The sequence below is a fragment of the Verticillium nonalfalfae genome, assembly GCF_003724135.2.
Source record: "Verticillium nonalfalfae strain VnAa140/NRRL 66861 chromosome Unknown scaffold_18, whole genome shotgun sequence".
Classification (NCBI taxonomy): Eukaryota; Fungi; Ascomycota; class Sordariomycetes; order Glomerellales; family Plectosphaerellaceae; genus Verticillium; species Verticillium nonalfalfae.
The window spans coordinates 147,439-162,498 of NW_021167243.1; the positions used below are offsets into that span (position 1 = coordinate 147,439).

The 15,060-nt window shown below is 60.6% G+C and overlaps 6 protein-coding genes across 6 annotated transcripts; 3 read left to right on the forward strand and 3 right to left on the reverse strand.

Annotated features, from left to right (window-relative positions):
* Positions 1–289: 289 nt before the first annotated feature.
* RFC5_1 (Replication factor C (RF-C) subunit) lies at positions 290–1,529 on the forward strand (the record flags this gene model as incomplete). Its single annotated transcript, XM_028637200.1, has 2 exons — positions 290–420; positions 485–1,529. The coding sequence occupies 2 exons, from the start codon at positions 290–292 to the stop codon at positions 1,527–1,529; spliced, it is 1,176 nt and encodes a 391-aa protein (XP_028497408.1).
* Positions 1,530–1,827: 298 nt separating this feature from the next.
* Positions 1,828–3,504, reverse strand: D7B24_003007 (uncharacterized protein; the record flags this gene model as incomplete). The annotated part of the gene is made up of 2 exons (XM_028637201.1): positions 1,828–2,412; positions 2,464–3,504. 2 exons carry the CDS (start codon positions 3,502–3,504, stop codon positions 1,828–1,830), a joined length of 1,626 nt encoding a protein of 541 aa, XP_028497409.1.
* Positions 3,505–6,443: 2,939 nt separating this feature from the next.
* On the forward strand, positions 6,444–8,380 carry TRM6 (tRNA (adenine(58)-N(1))-methyltransferase non-catalytic subunit trm6; the record flags this gene model as incomplete). The annotated part of the gene is made up of 2 exons (XM_028637202.1): positions 6,444–6,529; positions 6,589–8,380. 2 exons carry the CDS (start codon positions 6,444–6,446, stop codon positions 8,378–8,380), a joined length of 1,878 nt encoding a protein of 625 aa, XP_028497410.1.
* A 272-nt stretch (positions 8,381–8,652) lies between these two features.
* ARC18 (subunit of the Arp2/3 complex) lies at positions 8,653–9,434 on the reverse strand (the record flags this gene model as incomplete). The annotated part of the gene is made up of 3 exons (XM_028637203.1): positions 8,653–8,832; positions 8,913–9,308; positions 9,429–9,434. The coding sequence occupies 3 exons, from the start codon at positions 9,432–9,434 to the stop codon at positions 8,653–8,655; spliced, it is 582 nt and encodes a 193-aa protein (XP_028497411.1).
* Positions 9,435–10,324: 890 nt separating this feature from the next.
* D7B24_003010 (uncharacterized protein) lies at positions 10,325–11,962 on the forward strand (the record flags this gene model as incomplete). The annotated part of the gene is made up of 1 exon (XM_028637204.1): positions 10,325–11,962. One exon carries the CDS (start codon positions 10,325–10,327, stop codon positions 11,960–11,962), a length of 1,638 nt encoding a protein of 545 aa, XP_028497412.1.
* A 466-nt stretch (positions 11,963–12,428) lies between these two features.
* D7B24_003011 (uncharacterized protein) lies at positions 12,429–14,399 on the reverse strand (the record flags this gene model as incomplete). The annotated part of the gene is made up of 3 exons (XM_028637205.1): positions 12,429–12,977; positions 13,120–14,067; positions 14,130–14,399. The coding sequence occupies 3 exons, from the start codon at positions 14,397–14,399 to the stop codon at positions 12,429–12,431; spliced, it is 1,767 nt and encodes a 588-aa protein (XP_028497413.1).
* Between the last annotated feature and the right edge of the window lie 661 nt (positions 14,400–15,060).

Consider the following 15,060-nt stretch of genomic DNA (forward strand, 5'->3'; position numbering starts at 1 on the left):
GCATATTCTATTGTAGCTGGCCAAATTCTGGAGTTGATCATTCGTTCCTTTTCTTATTTGGAGATTGGCGCAATGCATATGCTGGCCAGGAACGATCCTCTGCTGAAGTTGAGGAGTATCGGACACGCAGGCCGAGTCGTGCTGGTCTCGCTAAAGGGGTCACGTGACAGCGCCTCCAGTCGCGTCTCAACGCGTCTTCCCAAGTACGATCAAGTTCAGCGTCGTCCGACCACAGCCAAGACCGTACCCCTTTGTACTACACCACGCGGAACCGTACGCAACTGCAGCCATGTCGGACTTTGAAGATGAGATGGACGTTGATGTCCCCGTCTCCAAGGACATCACATTCTCTTCCGAAGCAACCAAGGGCAAGCGCAGCGCCGCCAACCTACCAGTCGAGGCGGAAGACAGCCTGCCATGGTAAGCCCTCTGGCGCCATCGTGCCCAATAGGCCTTGCCAGAACACCCATTGATATAATGACAGGGTCGAAAAGTACCGGCCCGCCACGCTTGCCGACGTCTCAGGCCACCACGACATCCTCGCGACGATCAACAAATTCGTCGACAAGAACCGTCTGCCGCACCTCCTCCTCTACGGCCCCCCCGGCACGGGCAAGACGTCGACGATCCTGGCGCTGGCGCGGCGCATCTACGGCCCCGAGAACGTGCGGCAGATGGTGCTGGAGCTCAACGCTTCCGACGACCGCGGCATCGACGTGGTGCGCGAGCAGATCAAGACGTTCGCGTCGACAAAGCAAATCTTCACGTCGGCGCGGAGCGGCAGCGGCAGCAGCTCGGGGGCGGCGGGCTACAAGCTCATCGTGCTCGACGAGGCCGACGCCATGACGAACACGGCGCAGATGGCGCTGCGGCGCATCATGGAGAAGTACACGGCCAACACGCGCTTCTGCATCATCGCCAACTACGCGCACAAGCTCTCGCCGGCGCTGCTGTCGCGCTGCACGCGCTTCCGCTTCTCGCCCCTCAAGGAGGCCGACATTCGCGTCCTCGTCGACCGCGTCGTCGACGAGGAGGGCGTCCGCATCCGGCCCGACGCCACCGACGCCCTCGTCCGCCTCGCCAAGGGCGACATGCGCCGCGCCCTCAACGTCCTGCAGGCCTGCCACGCCTCGAGCACGCCGCTGCGCGGGCCCGGCGAGCCCAAGGTCCCCGACGCCCAGATTGTCCGCGACCTCATCACCACCGAGACCATCTACCAGTGCATCGCCGCGCCGCCGCCCGACGCTGTCCAGGAGATCCTGCAGGCCCTGCTGAGCACGGCCGACGTCACGTCGTGCCTGTCAACCATCAACTCGCTCAAGGTGGCGAGGGGCCTGGCGCTCGCAGACATCATCACGTCGCTGTCGGAGGAGATTTACAAGTTGGAAGTTAAGCCCGAGGTTATGATTTCGTGGCTCGACGGACTGGCCAACATTGAACATCGTGTAGCCGGTGGTGCGGGCGAGGCGGTTCAGACTGGCGCCGTCGTGGGTGTTGTGAGAAGCGGTGTCGAGCTGATGAACACGTAGAGGATCTCCACTTTAGAAAAGCCTAATTCACGATGTTATGACTTGCTAGGACTGTGGAAAAGTTGTGCTTGATTTTGATAGTACGCTGCGCAGTCTACCCGCGTGCAGAGGTACCCATTACTTTTTTTGCGCCATTGTATCCATCGCGTCCCACGCGGTAACGCCGTAATTCTCCAGCCCCGAAAAATGTCATACACGGTCGACCTAGGTGTTTCGTCGTCGTAAGCCACATGAATTTCCTCTCTTCTTCGCTCTGTGTGTCATGTCATGCCAAATCTTCAAACGCCAATGCTACTACTCAAGAAACTTCGGGCCACTTGACATCGCCACAATCACCTGCCTGCTCAATGAATGCGTTGATGCGGTTCATGTTCCACCCGCTGCGCATGCGTTTCCTGTCCTCGTCGTCCTTCTTTATTGGGTGACCCATCTTGAAGCTCCAGCTGACAGCACACAGTCCATCATCAAAATGGAATTGGAAGCAACCCGTGATTTCTTCGCAGGCGGCGCGACAGTCGTCGAAAGATAGATGGGCGCGCTTCTCCAGTTCCGTCAACTCTTCAGTCTTGACGCGTCCCTTTTCGTGATCGCCAAACTGGCGGCCGCCGGGGGTTTCGACAAAGTAAAATCGGTCATCGCTGAGGTTGTGCCAGTCGTCTATGGAGTCGTGTAGGCGTGGCTTGACGAACTCGTGGTAAATGTCTTTGATACGTAGAGCGGGTGGCGTGGATGGCATATCCTGGGCAGCATAGCGACGCGACTCGTATTCCCAGAAGGTGGAAATTTCTTCGCTGTTCATGTGATGCATGGTGACAATGGGGTGACACCAGTGGTTGGGGCCGAAGGGGAGGGTGAAAGGCTTCTCGCCGTTGATCGTAGGCCACTGCACATGTTAGAGACGACCTGATAAGCTGCTGAACAGAAGGCCACTTACGGTGTTTCTGACGCGCGTCTGGGTGGTGTTGTCGAGGGCGCGCGCAAAGATGTAGTCGCCACAGCACTCTTGCTGGATCTGCGTATCGAACTGGTTTGCGACACCGGGATGGTCGGCGACCATCTCCTTCATCGCGGCGTGCGAAATGATGTAGCCTGAGCCGCCGTGACCGAAGCTGAACCCATGGAGCATCGTAACGCTCCCCAGGTAGTGCTTCTTGCGAGGGTCGAGGCGCTTCAGCCACTGGACAAGGGTAGGCCAGAGGACGTACGTATCAGCGTCAACGAAGATGTACCATTCGTAGTTGGGTCGCATGTTAAAAGTCTTCTCGGCGATGTGAACATTTTTGTACTTGTCAAGGTTCCAACCTTCATTCTTGTCCACGGCTAGTTTGTTGCAGCTTTCCTGGTCGACGGCGCATGCCTGTTGGCGGCGGTAGAGGTCAAAGTCTTTGTTGCCGTCCATGGCCGCGGCAAGGACGGTATCAAGACTGTCGCGAATCTGGTAGCCGCCGATCGTCTCGGCGAGGTCGGAAAAGATAAAATATTCTGGTACGCACTTCAGCATGGTCATCAGCTGCGTCGGCACACGGTTGAAAGCCTCGGTTGCGCCCGTCTTCATGACGAGAAGTATGTTGCTCGTGTCAGGGAAGCTGTCGCACACCGGGTCCTTGGGGCGGAAGAAGAGTCCATTAGCTGCAGGCTCCTTGGGAGGGTCCTCTTTCGCCTTGGTGTCGGGGACGTTGGGAGTGTCAATAACATCAGGAGCCTCATCGTCGTCACTGGGCGCGACGTGATCGTTGTCGCCCACAGGCGGCGGCTTGTGCGGGTGGCCCGGATGTCCTGCCGGCGCAGGGTGATGCGGCGGTAGGTGCTTGTAGTTGAGGCCGGCGGCAGTCCATTCGCCCAAGCGACTGGAGCTCAAGGCGAGCACGATGAGAGCGCAGACAGTGATGGACACGGCGATGAGAGCGCGTCGAGATAACATGTTGACGGCACCAAGCTTCATGCAGCTTTCATGTCGTCCGTCGAGCCAGCCCATTACTGATGGAGCTTGGATTCGTGGATGCGATGTGCTGACGCTGGTTTATCGCCTGGCGTCTGGTTCGGTTGTAGTTCGATGCAGGGTGGAAACCGGGAATGTAGGTTACCTGAGGTTAAGAGAGTGGCGGAGGGAAGTGTGGAAGGAGTTGTAGGAACTGTCCGGTCGATACTGTGCGACGTGACTTGACATGCGCCCGTCTGCCTGGCCTATTGCGCCGCGAAGCCCAAGGTGACAAAGATCGCCGGCAGGTGGGTGGGTGATACAGGTTGTAACAGGTGGTGCGCGCGTGTGTGTGTGTGTGTTGGAGGGACAAGAGGGATTCCGTTTCGGCGTGGCGTAGCAGCTCACGCGGCAGGATGAGCCTGAAGACGCGAACAACGAGGCTGTGATGGGTGAGGCCAACGCTTGGTTTGTTGAAGGAAATGGAGAGGACGAAGACAAGCCAGGGAAAGGGGGAAGACAGAAAGCTGTCAGCTTGAACTCGAAGGAAAGAATCGAGGACGGTCGAGTCGAGACCCTTTCCGTGTCCGCCCAATCGAGAAACCTCCCTCGCACCTCCTCCCACTGGTGTCATGCTTAGTGCCTGCCTACCCACGCCTCAACCCACGCCACGCCTGCCCCTCCGTACCCGTGCCTCCCCGACGGGGCCGGCGGCGAAGGGAAGAAGGCGTGGAGGGAAAAGCTTGGTTTCGGTCCATTGCCTACTAGCTCCTTCCCTTCTGGTCGACCCGCAATCAGCCCGCCCCGTCGCAACCTTTGAAGCTTGCACCCAGGCCCGCTAGGTGCATCCATGGTACTGTACAGCGCCGCCGCGCCCCGCTGAAGATGCCTGGCGCACAGCTGATCTCTGGGCTTATTTATGGGTTTTTTTTTCAACCCTGGTAGACACCTAGGTAAGGTAGGTAGGCACATTACCTACATGAGGCAAAGTAGGTGCCATGGGTAGGCACCTCAGGAGGCAAGTTGGGCGAGAAGAACGAAAGGACAACTCGGCCGTTGCACATGCTCACAATTGACTGGCATGGATCTGCACACGTTGCCTGCGGGACTACGTGCCTCTGTCGATGAGCTCTACCCAAGCACTCCCAAGCCATCGTACGTCTAGCGCCTGGGCATCTCTCCCATATCTGTGGATTTCACTACAGCAAGCGCCTAGCTGGGCTGAAGAGCAATTTGCAATATCCGCTTGCAAGGTGCCTCAATCCCTTCTGTGCTGGGGGTCCATGCTTCCAACACAGAGGCCATGTAACCAGCCCCGGAACCTCGCCGAGGCGGTTTAAGTGGGGGGGGGGGCACGCAGGACGCTGGTCGTGCGGTAAGCTACGAGTAGGTACCTCGCCTTGCCTTATGGTGTCAAGAGCCAATCGACAGCGCCCCTTGTGGCACGGTTCACTGCAGACGGCGCCCGCACTGTGACATTGCTGTAACCGTGATCTTCGGATGCACCACAGAATCGGGAAATTACACTGTGCGAGCAAACCTCGTATTTGCAATCCTTTTCCTCAAAACACCTCAAGGTCCGGCCACCATCTTACGAGGTGCTTTTCGTCGCCAAGGGGGCGTCATGATGATGAATGTGCCGTCGGCTTGAACCCCATCTCCCGACCATCTCCCCGTCCGTGCCTCAAAGCACGTCCAAGTCCAGACCTGGTAGGCTCTCCATTCTCAGCACAGAGGCGTACACTCGAGATCGGGTAGGCCGCTGCCAGACTCCCGCGAACGCGTTCAAGCTTTTTCGCCCAGTCAAGCCCGGCCATTGTGGTCCCTGCAGAATGCTCGCCAAAAACGGGAGAAGGCGGCAGGATGACACGTATTTTATTTAGCGTTGCGCCGCAATCGACGGGCCACATGAGACAACGTCTCAACAGCACACATGCCTCGCTGTTTGTTCGTGCATCCACTTTGGGCGTGACTTTTTATTTTCCCCTGGCGATTAACGAGCGAGGGAGGGAGGGAGGGAGAGAGAGGTAAAGGGACTTTGGGAACTGCAGGGTGCCATTTCCAGGGTAAGGCATCAGCCATGGCGCTTGACGACCAGTCGACGTCCATGCCGTTGCGACGCCACGTCCGGATCCCAGCTTCCGATCACCCAAGCTCGGCCCAGGCACAGGCGCCAGGAGAACAGTTCCGCGGTGTCTCTCCTTCTTTTTGGGATGTGTTTGTGCCAAGGTTTTATCTTGCTGCTGCTTTGGGATATGGCGCTTGACTCTTCGATGGGGGCTTGCTTGGCCTGGCCGAAGGCATGTCATTTTTGGCACTTTGCCACTGGTCGCGTCGGTTTGTTCATCTTGGTCAGGTCATGATTTTGAGAGAGTGGAGGGGTCCCGATTCAGTTATGCACGATTTGCTAATTGAGTTTGGTCGCCAGGTGAGCTTCGAATGACTACAAATTTTTGAAGGGTGTGCCGTGAAGTTTGAGTTTCACAATACAGCCCATGCAATCGGTTGTCAAGATGCTCAAGGTATCCCTGAATACCCTCTCAGAAGCAACGCGGGGACAGATCTCGTGAGATTCCAATCTCTTCAAGGATGCGCTCTTGGGCGATGGGTCAATGAGAAAGTATTGACTGTAGGAATCAGTCAATTTCGAGACAAGTCACAAGAATAATTCGACAGCGTACGCAACACTGAACTAGCAGCCAGATTGCCAGCAATAAATTGAGTCGAAAATGACCCTGGCTACCTGAAGCTTGGGCTTGATCGCCGTGACACCGCGCGTTTGGCAGTCTTCAGGCAGGGAGCTCGGGGGGCCTTGACTGCCCCGCGCGGGGCACCTCCTACAAGCATCCAAGCACCCTCTGATTGGCCAAAGCGTCGGTTTCCAGAACGCCAGTGCTCGACCTTGAATCTTTTTTTCTTTCCACCCTAGCATCGCATCGTATCGCAGCGCATCGCCTTGCGACGACTCGACCCCCTACACAGGCGTCCCGACGACAATGCATACCGTTGTGCAGCCCAATGAATGGGTGGCCGTGAAGCTCCCCAACGAGAGCATCCGGATCATCCAAGTCATCCCCAATACGTTCGTTCGCCCGCTGCCAATGGCACATTGTAGTAGTTGGCTAACCCGGGTCTGGACAGCACCATTTCGCTCGGCAAATACGGCTCCTTTCCGAGCAACCTCATCATTGAGCGGCCATATCACCTCACATACGAAGTCCAAGACAGACGCGACGACGAGAACTTTAACAGGTTGCGCGTCGTACCGGCCTCCGAGCTTCACGCAGATGTCATTGCCGAAGAGAACGGCGAAAAGGCAGTGCCCGATGAGTCGGCGGAAGCCGACGCCGACGTCGACGCCGACGCCGACAATGACGCCAGTGCCGTTACGTCGGCCAACGTGGTCGCCGTCGAAGACGGCGCCGACTTCACCCTCGTCGACAAGGCCAGCGGCACCGTCATCGCCCGCGAGGGTCGCGACAAGATCGAGGCCGAGGCGCGGCAGCTCCTGACGCAGCAGGAGATCGAGACGCTGAAGAAGCGCGACACGGACGGCGGACGAGACATAATTGCGAAGCTCTTGCTGTCGCACACGAGCCTCGATGAGAAGACGACCTTTTCTCTGGCAAAATACAAGATTCTCAAGAACAAGAAGTATCTGAGGAGGTTCTCGGTCCAGCCTCTCTATGCTTCGACACTGGGCCAATTCGTCCTCGAAGAAAAGGAACCGAGCAAAATCATGGAAATGAGGCACGAGGCCTTGGCGCTGCTCGGATGCTGGGGCCATGTCCACTATGGCGGAGAGGAGATTGAGGGCACACCCAAGGTTGTCGCGAACAACGGCAAGCCTGTGGTTGAGGCGTCACAGCTGGGCGGCCGCTGGTTGGTCGTAGACGACACGGGAGGTCTGGTGGTGGCGTCCGTAGCCGAAAGGATGGGCATACTTCACCAAGATCTCTCCCAGCACAGTGTCGGAAACGGCCTGCCCATCCGTGCGACGACAACCCAAGATGCGCCTCCGAGCGGCGCGGCCGACGCTACACCGGCCGAACTCACGCCAGCTGACACACCAGCGGTGGGCACGCCAGCCGACGACGCGTCCCCAAACCCGGCGACTGCCCCTGCCAACGGGACATCGTACCCGACGAGAACATACCGCGACGACTTTGAGATTGACCTCGCCTCCTCCAACACCATCACCCTGCTCCACTCAGCCAACCAGCCGAACCTCGCGCTCCTCAAGTACTGGAACTGCGACATGGCCAACCCCACGCCAACAACGTCCTCCCACCCCCTGTTCAACCGCCTGTTCCCCCTCTCCTGGCTCCAGCTGATCGAGCCCGAGTCGGACACGACGTACGCGAGCTTCACGGACGACATAGCGGAAGAAACGCTGAGCGGCTTCAAGGCGAGCCGCCGCGGCAACTACCACCGCAAGCGCCGCCGATGGGCCCGCACGCGCTTCATTGTCGACCAAGCACGGGCCGGCGGCTTCTCCGGGCTCGTTGTCGCGTCGACCATGGACCCCATCTCTGTCGTCCGCGCCGCCCTGCCGCTCCTCGCCGGCGGCGCCCCCATCTCCATCTACTCGCCCACCATCGAGCCCCTCACCCAGCTGGCCGACTGCTTCAGCAAGGCCCGTCGCGCCGCGTGGTCCAGCAACCCGCCGACAGACGACAGTGGCGTGCCGCTGCCGGACCTGGAGAACTGGCCCGGGTCGGACGACTTTCCCGTCAACCCGTCGCTGCTCATCGGGCCCAACGTGCAGACGAGCCGGGCGAAACGCTGGCAGGTGCTCCCGGGGAGGACGCACCCGTTGATGATGGGACGCGGCGGCGCCGAGGGTTTCCTGTTCACGGGGTCCAAGGCCGTGCCCGCGGAGGGCAAGATCGAAGCACGCGGCAAGACCAAGCGGCGCAAGGTCGAGGCATAGCTGGAGGGTACTTCAAGCTGCGTAGAGGACCCGACGGAGGATCGGAAAGGGGAGCCGAAGGGGCGCGGTGGCAAGATCGTCACCATAGACTAGATACCCATAAAATGGAAGAAAACAAGAGCTGGGAAAACCAAGCTGGGGGCGCCCCCCGACAAGCTTGTTCTTATTTTTATTTTTGGTGGTTGGTGAAAGCATTCGCTTCCCTACTTTCTTTCGCCCTCTTCTTCATAAACGAACCCGGCATCTACGTGATACATCCGTCATGACGTTCCTTACAACGCCTTGCCCATGAACTTCCTCTTGGTGAAGCTGAGCCACCACTTGCTCGGCTTGCCGTCGCCGCCCTCCTCAAACACGCGCGCGAGTAACCGCGGCGCAATCTCCTGGCGGACCTGAGCGATGTACTGGCGCAGCAGCTCGGCCTCCTGCCTGTCGCGGGGGGGCTCGTACATCTACATCCCCATCGTCAGCAAGGGTCCGTCCACCAGAGGGTGCATCGGGACGGCGGGAAGCAAGAGGAACGGAAACGCACCTGGTTCAGGGGCCAGCCTGGGTCGCCGGGAATGGCAAAGTTGGTGTCGAGCGCCAGGTTCTGGACCTCTTTGGCGGCTTCGCGGGGGCCATGCTGAGGCTTGATCTTGGTGAGGCAGTCGGAGACGAACCAGATGCCGTAGACGAGGAGGCGGTCGGCGGGACCCTGGATCTCAAAGTTGCGGAAAAAGGTGTTGGCGCGGAAGAGGGCGAGGACCTCGTCGAGAATGTCGTAGCTCTCCGAGTCAGGATCGGGGGACTCGTTGGCGGGAAGCGGCGGGGAGGGCGCCGGCAGGACGTAGGCAGGACCGCGGGTCTTGGTGCGCAGGGGCAGCAGGGGAAAGTTGCCTATCAGACGAGGGACGTTGGGGTCCTCGTTGAAGATGGAGTTGTAGGCCTAGCGTGGAGGAAGGTAGGTTAGCTTGCGTCATGGCGACATGAAGCGAGCGGGAGTGGTGGAGGAACGGGAGCTCTGGGTTGTAGCAATTGAAGCCGAGACAGCATGCACATGACATACCGGCATCTTGGCGAGGTCTACGGTCTGCGACCAGCGGGATATCGATCTATGTGAGGATGAGCCCGCGGAAGATGGCGTCGTGGGCGAGGTGAAGCTGTCGTGGTGATGGTGGGGCTCCGCGACGACTGACGTTGTGGCAGTATCAGCCAGGCAAGCCGGGCCAGGCTGCATCTGGATGGACACCTGGAAGGGTGGGGCAGGAGGCTGGAGCCAGGCCGGCCGGATCAACTCCGGATGAATGAGCCAAGCAACCCCTCCAAAGCACGTGCCTTGTGCCTTGTGCCTCGTGAGTCTGCGCCCCTCGCTTCGCCACTTGGACCTCCATTGGTAGACAAAGGTGGATCTCGATTTGACGGATGCCTAGCCTGGTCACCTGATCTCGCTCGCCCAACGCGCCTCGATCTGAGGGGCGAATTTGCCGCGGGGATCCTCGTCGCGCCCTTCCGTCCGTCTTGAACAAGGTCAGGGGTGCGCGCCAGGTACACACGTTCCTTTTTCCTTGCCCACTGCAGGCAAGGCATCTATCGACATTCATCGCCATCAGCTCTTCTGTCGCGACAAAAGCGGTCGCGTATTCCCGCGATCACGACCATTGATTTGGCACAAAGCTTTCCTGAAACCCTCGTCGCGCCACTGACTCGAGGTTGAATTTTCTTTCATCCATCTTTTTCCGCCCTTTACGACGTGCCACCGGGTTCCCCCACAGACCGCGACGGCCAAGTGACTCCTCCGCACCCTTGCCTCCTGGTCAAAGCTAAAGCTTTGATGATGCTTGTTATAGAGTGAGCATCTCCCCCTGCTGCTGCCACCGCTGCTGCTACTTCTCTCCCACACGTAGCAGAAATTGACGAATGCCCCACAGCACGCTCTTCCACACAAACACACTATTCGATCGAATGGGCTCCATCGCGGACATGTTCGCGACCAAGATGGAGGCCACTGCGGACGCTGCTGCCGCCACGCCGTCGAGCGCGACAGACTCGACACCAAACCCGCCGTCGTCAGCGACACCGACCCCACCATCGCCAGTCGCGGCCGTTGCGCCCGTCTCCAAACGACGTTTCACCCCGAGACGGATCTACCGACCAGAAGCCAACTCTCTCTACGACCTCATGTGGGACGAGGCTGGCTCCACGCTCTTCATGAAGCCCATCTTCTGGACCGACATGCACTCGCGTCTTCTCGACATTTGCTACGTCGAGCTCCCCCGGTGCCAAAACATCAAGGCCACGCAAGACTTTTACCAGGCGTCACCACGCGCCGAGAGCCTCTGCAGGCAGCTCACCCAGCTGCAGCACCCCGAACTCAACGGCCCTTACGAGATGGATCACATATACGAGGCCATCGAAACACTCTATCCGTCGACGAGACTCACTGCAGCCCCGCCCCGCGGCATGATCGACCTGAACATGTACTTCTCCGGCCTCCTGTACCCCAGCGCATGTCGCGTCCAGCTCATGTGGGAATGCGGCCCCGCCCAAGATGCCCTCTGCGAGTCGTTCCAGACCATCTCCACACGCCCTGCCGAATCATTACCCGGCAGTCTCAACGCCAGCGCCGTCGTCCCGCCTCGGTCTTCGGCAGCCGCGCGGGAACCGACGCTCGCGTACATCAGCAAAAAGTTCCTCCACGACTCTCGCGCCAACATGTACCGCGCCTTCCGTGGCCCCAAGAACAAGGGCAACTCGCCCGTCGAGAGCCTCTGCCGGCTGCGCTCGAAGCGCCTCATGCCGAGCAACACGGACGAGGACCCGGCCTTCGCCGGCACCCTCCTCGCCATGGCCCAGAAGCGCTTCTACCACAACGCGCCGTCGGCCATTGGCCGCTCGCGCAACGCCCGGCGCCACGCGCCCAAGCCGCAGCCGGCCCCCGCCTTCCACGACGTGACGGTCCACCTCATGACAAACGACGACGACGGCAACGAGCTCATCGTCTACACGGCCGTCGTCACGGCCGCCTTCCTCGAGCGGTTTCACGCCCCAACCAAGACGCCCGCCGGCAAGAACGCCCTGGGCGAGGCAACGCTCACCGACCTCGGCATGAAGATCGAGTACACAAAAGTCCCCATCTGGCCCGTCGTCGGCCTCAAGGAGCGCCTCGGCAAAGCGCTGGGCCGAGACCTCATTGGCGACTTTGACGAGAACGACCTCGACATGCTCGGGTCGCAGAAGCGGCCGAGCGAGAACAGCAGCAGCAGCAGCAGCAGCAGCAGCAACAACACCAGTAGCAACAGCAACCCGAACAAGCGCGCGGCGCCCGCCGACGACGAAGACGGCGGCCGTGCCCGCAGACCCAGCGACGAGCAGCGTGACGAGGCGGGACTGGCGTACGAGGCCAGAGCCAAGGCGCTCATCGCGTCGATCTGGGACGGTGGCAGCAGCAGCGGCGGAGGCGGCAGCGACTCTGACGACGACGAGGAGCACGCACAGACGTCCTCGAACAGCCGGAAACGGCGCCGGCTGACCAACGGTCGCCGCATCGACGAGTCTGGGCGCCAAGGGGTGGCGGCCAAGAGCAGGCAGCTGGTCGAGTGATTTGGCTCTTTTTTTTTTTTTTTCTTTATGCACGCTTCCATGCAGGCGACTTGAGCAAGCAGCCATGCGTGCGTGCAGTTCGTTTTCCACATGTAGTAGACAAGCATCACGAGCAAAACGCGTTATGAAAGCGGGGCAGCGGCGTGGCGTCGTTGGTGCCGGCATGGCTCATAGAAGGAAGGCAGGCAAGGGCATGGTCAGGGGCCCGGGGTTCATGGTGTTTCGGGTTTCAAGCAACGAAAACGGTTTCGACAAGTCGTCAATGTCTTTATTTCGATTGGGAAAGGGGGAAAGGGGGGGGGGGAGGCACTTGTGATTTCTCAGTTATTATACCTCTGCTGTTAAGAAAAAGTGACGATAGCAACTCTGAGCCAGGCATCAACCGGGTTTTTCATCGCAATTTGCTTTCCCTCTCAACTTCACAGCGGCACGTATGCGTTGCTCGTCGCATAAAGGCCACCCACGCCTACAGCGTTTCATAGTAATACCGCGTCGCAACATCATACTCGAGCAGCACCTCGGCCACCATGCGCTCGACGGGCACGACAACCTGCCGCCACAAATTGACCTCGAACGCGTTGGGCATGAATCCAGGCGTCACCCGGGCGCAGGTGTACCGCCCCTGCGCCTGCCCGCCGTCGGCGCCCAGCACGACGGCGAGGTTGCGCCCCGGCAGCGGCATGGGCATGTCGGCGGGGGGATCAAACGCGACGACGAGGCCGGGGCGTATGCGCTCGGCGAACGGCACGCCCGCCATGTCGGGCCGCGGGTCGGCGCTCGACATGCCCATCTTTTCAGGGGCCGCGGCGGCCTTGGTATCGACGGGTGCGGCCGTGGCGCGCTGCGAGTCGACGTGGAGGCGCCAGAACTTGGCCTGGAAGGCGCGGGCCTGGTCGTCGGTCACGCCGGGGCTGCGGAGGCAGCGCGTGAGGAACTCGGGGACGGGCAGGCGGAGGAGCTGCGCGCCCGACTCGGAGGGGGCGAGGAGCTGCGGGACGACGGGCGGTGTGCCGGACTGTGTTGTCAGTGGATGTACGGGTCTGGGCAGCGCCTATTGGCATTCATGGCGTGCATCTCCCGACCTGGCTCGGACCTGGGCTCGGACCTGAGGACGAGAGATGAGGCGACAATGACAAGAAAGCAAGAGAAGGACTCACATTCTTCCCGACCCACGCCCGAAGCTGCTCGTTCGACCACGTCGCCGGCTTGCCAGCATCAAACGGCACAGCCGGGGCTGCAGGCGCGACGACCCGCAGCATCTCGGCGTAGCGCAGCGTGTTCTTGCTGGCGCCGACGTCGGCGAGGCAGGGGTTGACGCAGGCGACGACGACGGTGCGGCAGGCGCGCGAGGCGGCAGGGTCAAAGACGTGCTTGAGGACCTTGGTCAGGGCGCTCTGGCGAAAGGGCACGTAGGGCGGCTTTGTCTTTTTCTGGCCGGCGGCGGCGGCGGCAGTGACGTGGTCGGCGGCGGCGCGACCGCGGATGCAGTCCTTGAGGACGGACAGGCTGACGTTGATCTCGCGCGTCTCGCGCATGCGGTCGGCGCCGTGGGTGGCGACGTCACGGGCGGCCTCGGAGCCGGCGAGGTCGACGAGGTAGAGCAGGCCATCGTCGGCGTCGGGTAGGGCCGGGTTGGCGAGGCGCAGGCGGCAGATGGCGTGGGAGCGCGACGACGCGTCGTTCTTGGTGGTGGAGGCGGTGCGGCGAAAGCGGGCGGCGGCGTCGACGTGGGCGAGGAGCGCGGCGAGGTCGGTGACGGGGTGCTCGGCGGCGCCGGCGAGGTGGGTCGCGCCGAACGAGTCCTCGAGGACGGAGACGGGCTTGCGGGCGTTGAGGAGGTCGGCGGCGGCGTTGCCGGCGAGCTCAACGATGGAGACGTGCATCTCGCGCCGGCCCTCCAGCGTGCCCGCCGTCAGCGTCTCAGCGACGAGGCGCTCGAGGGCGCTGACGGTGTACGTCTTGCCGGAGCCCGTCTGGCCGTAGGCGAAGACGGTGCTGACGCCGCCGCCCCAGGCCCAGGCCACGAGGGGGTGGACCAGGTCGTGGTAGATGTCCTCGGAAGACGTGTCAACGCCGTAGAACTTGTCGACGCGGTAGTTGAAGGACTGCGCGGTCGGTCAGAAAGGCGACACGGACATGTGGGCTACTGCAGTGAAGGCAAACAAACATTCAGACCCGGCAATCCCCTGACCGGCCGCCTCAGCTCGTGAAGGTCGACATGGCCCGTCGTGTGCTCGCGAGGGAAGAGGCCAGGCACCATGCCCGAAGACAGCTCGTCGCCCAGCATGGGCCGCAGCCGCGTCACGATGACAATGCCGGCATCGTCCTTGGTCTCGCCACTCTCCGTTGAGGCGGGAGCAGGAGGAGGCCTGTACGCAGCGACGAGGCGCAGGTACCGCTGGGCGTGTTCGAGGATGAATTCGTCCGTCACGTTCATTGCGAGAGGATGATGTCGGCAGCCAATTGGGCGAAGGATTGTGATGGTTGGTTGTCTGACAGTCCCGAGAGTACTGTTCCTGCTCCGAGATGAATCGAGAGAGGTCGGATCATGGTATTTATCGAACAGGCCTTGCGCCCTTTCGCACGGCGGCGAAGGATGGATGGATGCACAGGATCCCAGCGACGCGCGCAGACCCGAAGAAGCACCGGGCCTTTTCTCCTCTCACCGCATGGATATTGGTCTGATCGCCCCAGGCAGCCGAATTATCATGGCCATCGTTGTCTTGTATTTGGCTCATGGCTGATGCCTACGAGGCGTCTCCTGGAGTCATGGTGATACCTTCGTCTTGGCCTTTCCCAGCAAGAGCGGGGGCATTGGTCATTGAGGTCTCGGGAGGGACGGCGCTCGCTCTCGGGAGGGAAGGCGCGGCGAGCGCCTTCCCAGGCAGCGACCGACGGGCCTTTCCAGCTGCTGCCGGCTGTTCAACCAAACCTCCCACCAGCTGTCATCGTCTGTCGAGCCAGCAGCTTTGGTGCTCCGACTCTGTGTACGCATTGAGTAGCACCAAAAAAAAAATGAAGCCATCCCCCTTATGACCTCTCTTGCTATCATGCAAACGCCGTGCGTTCCTGGGACGGGGTATCAGCTCTAAAAAGCC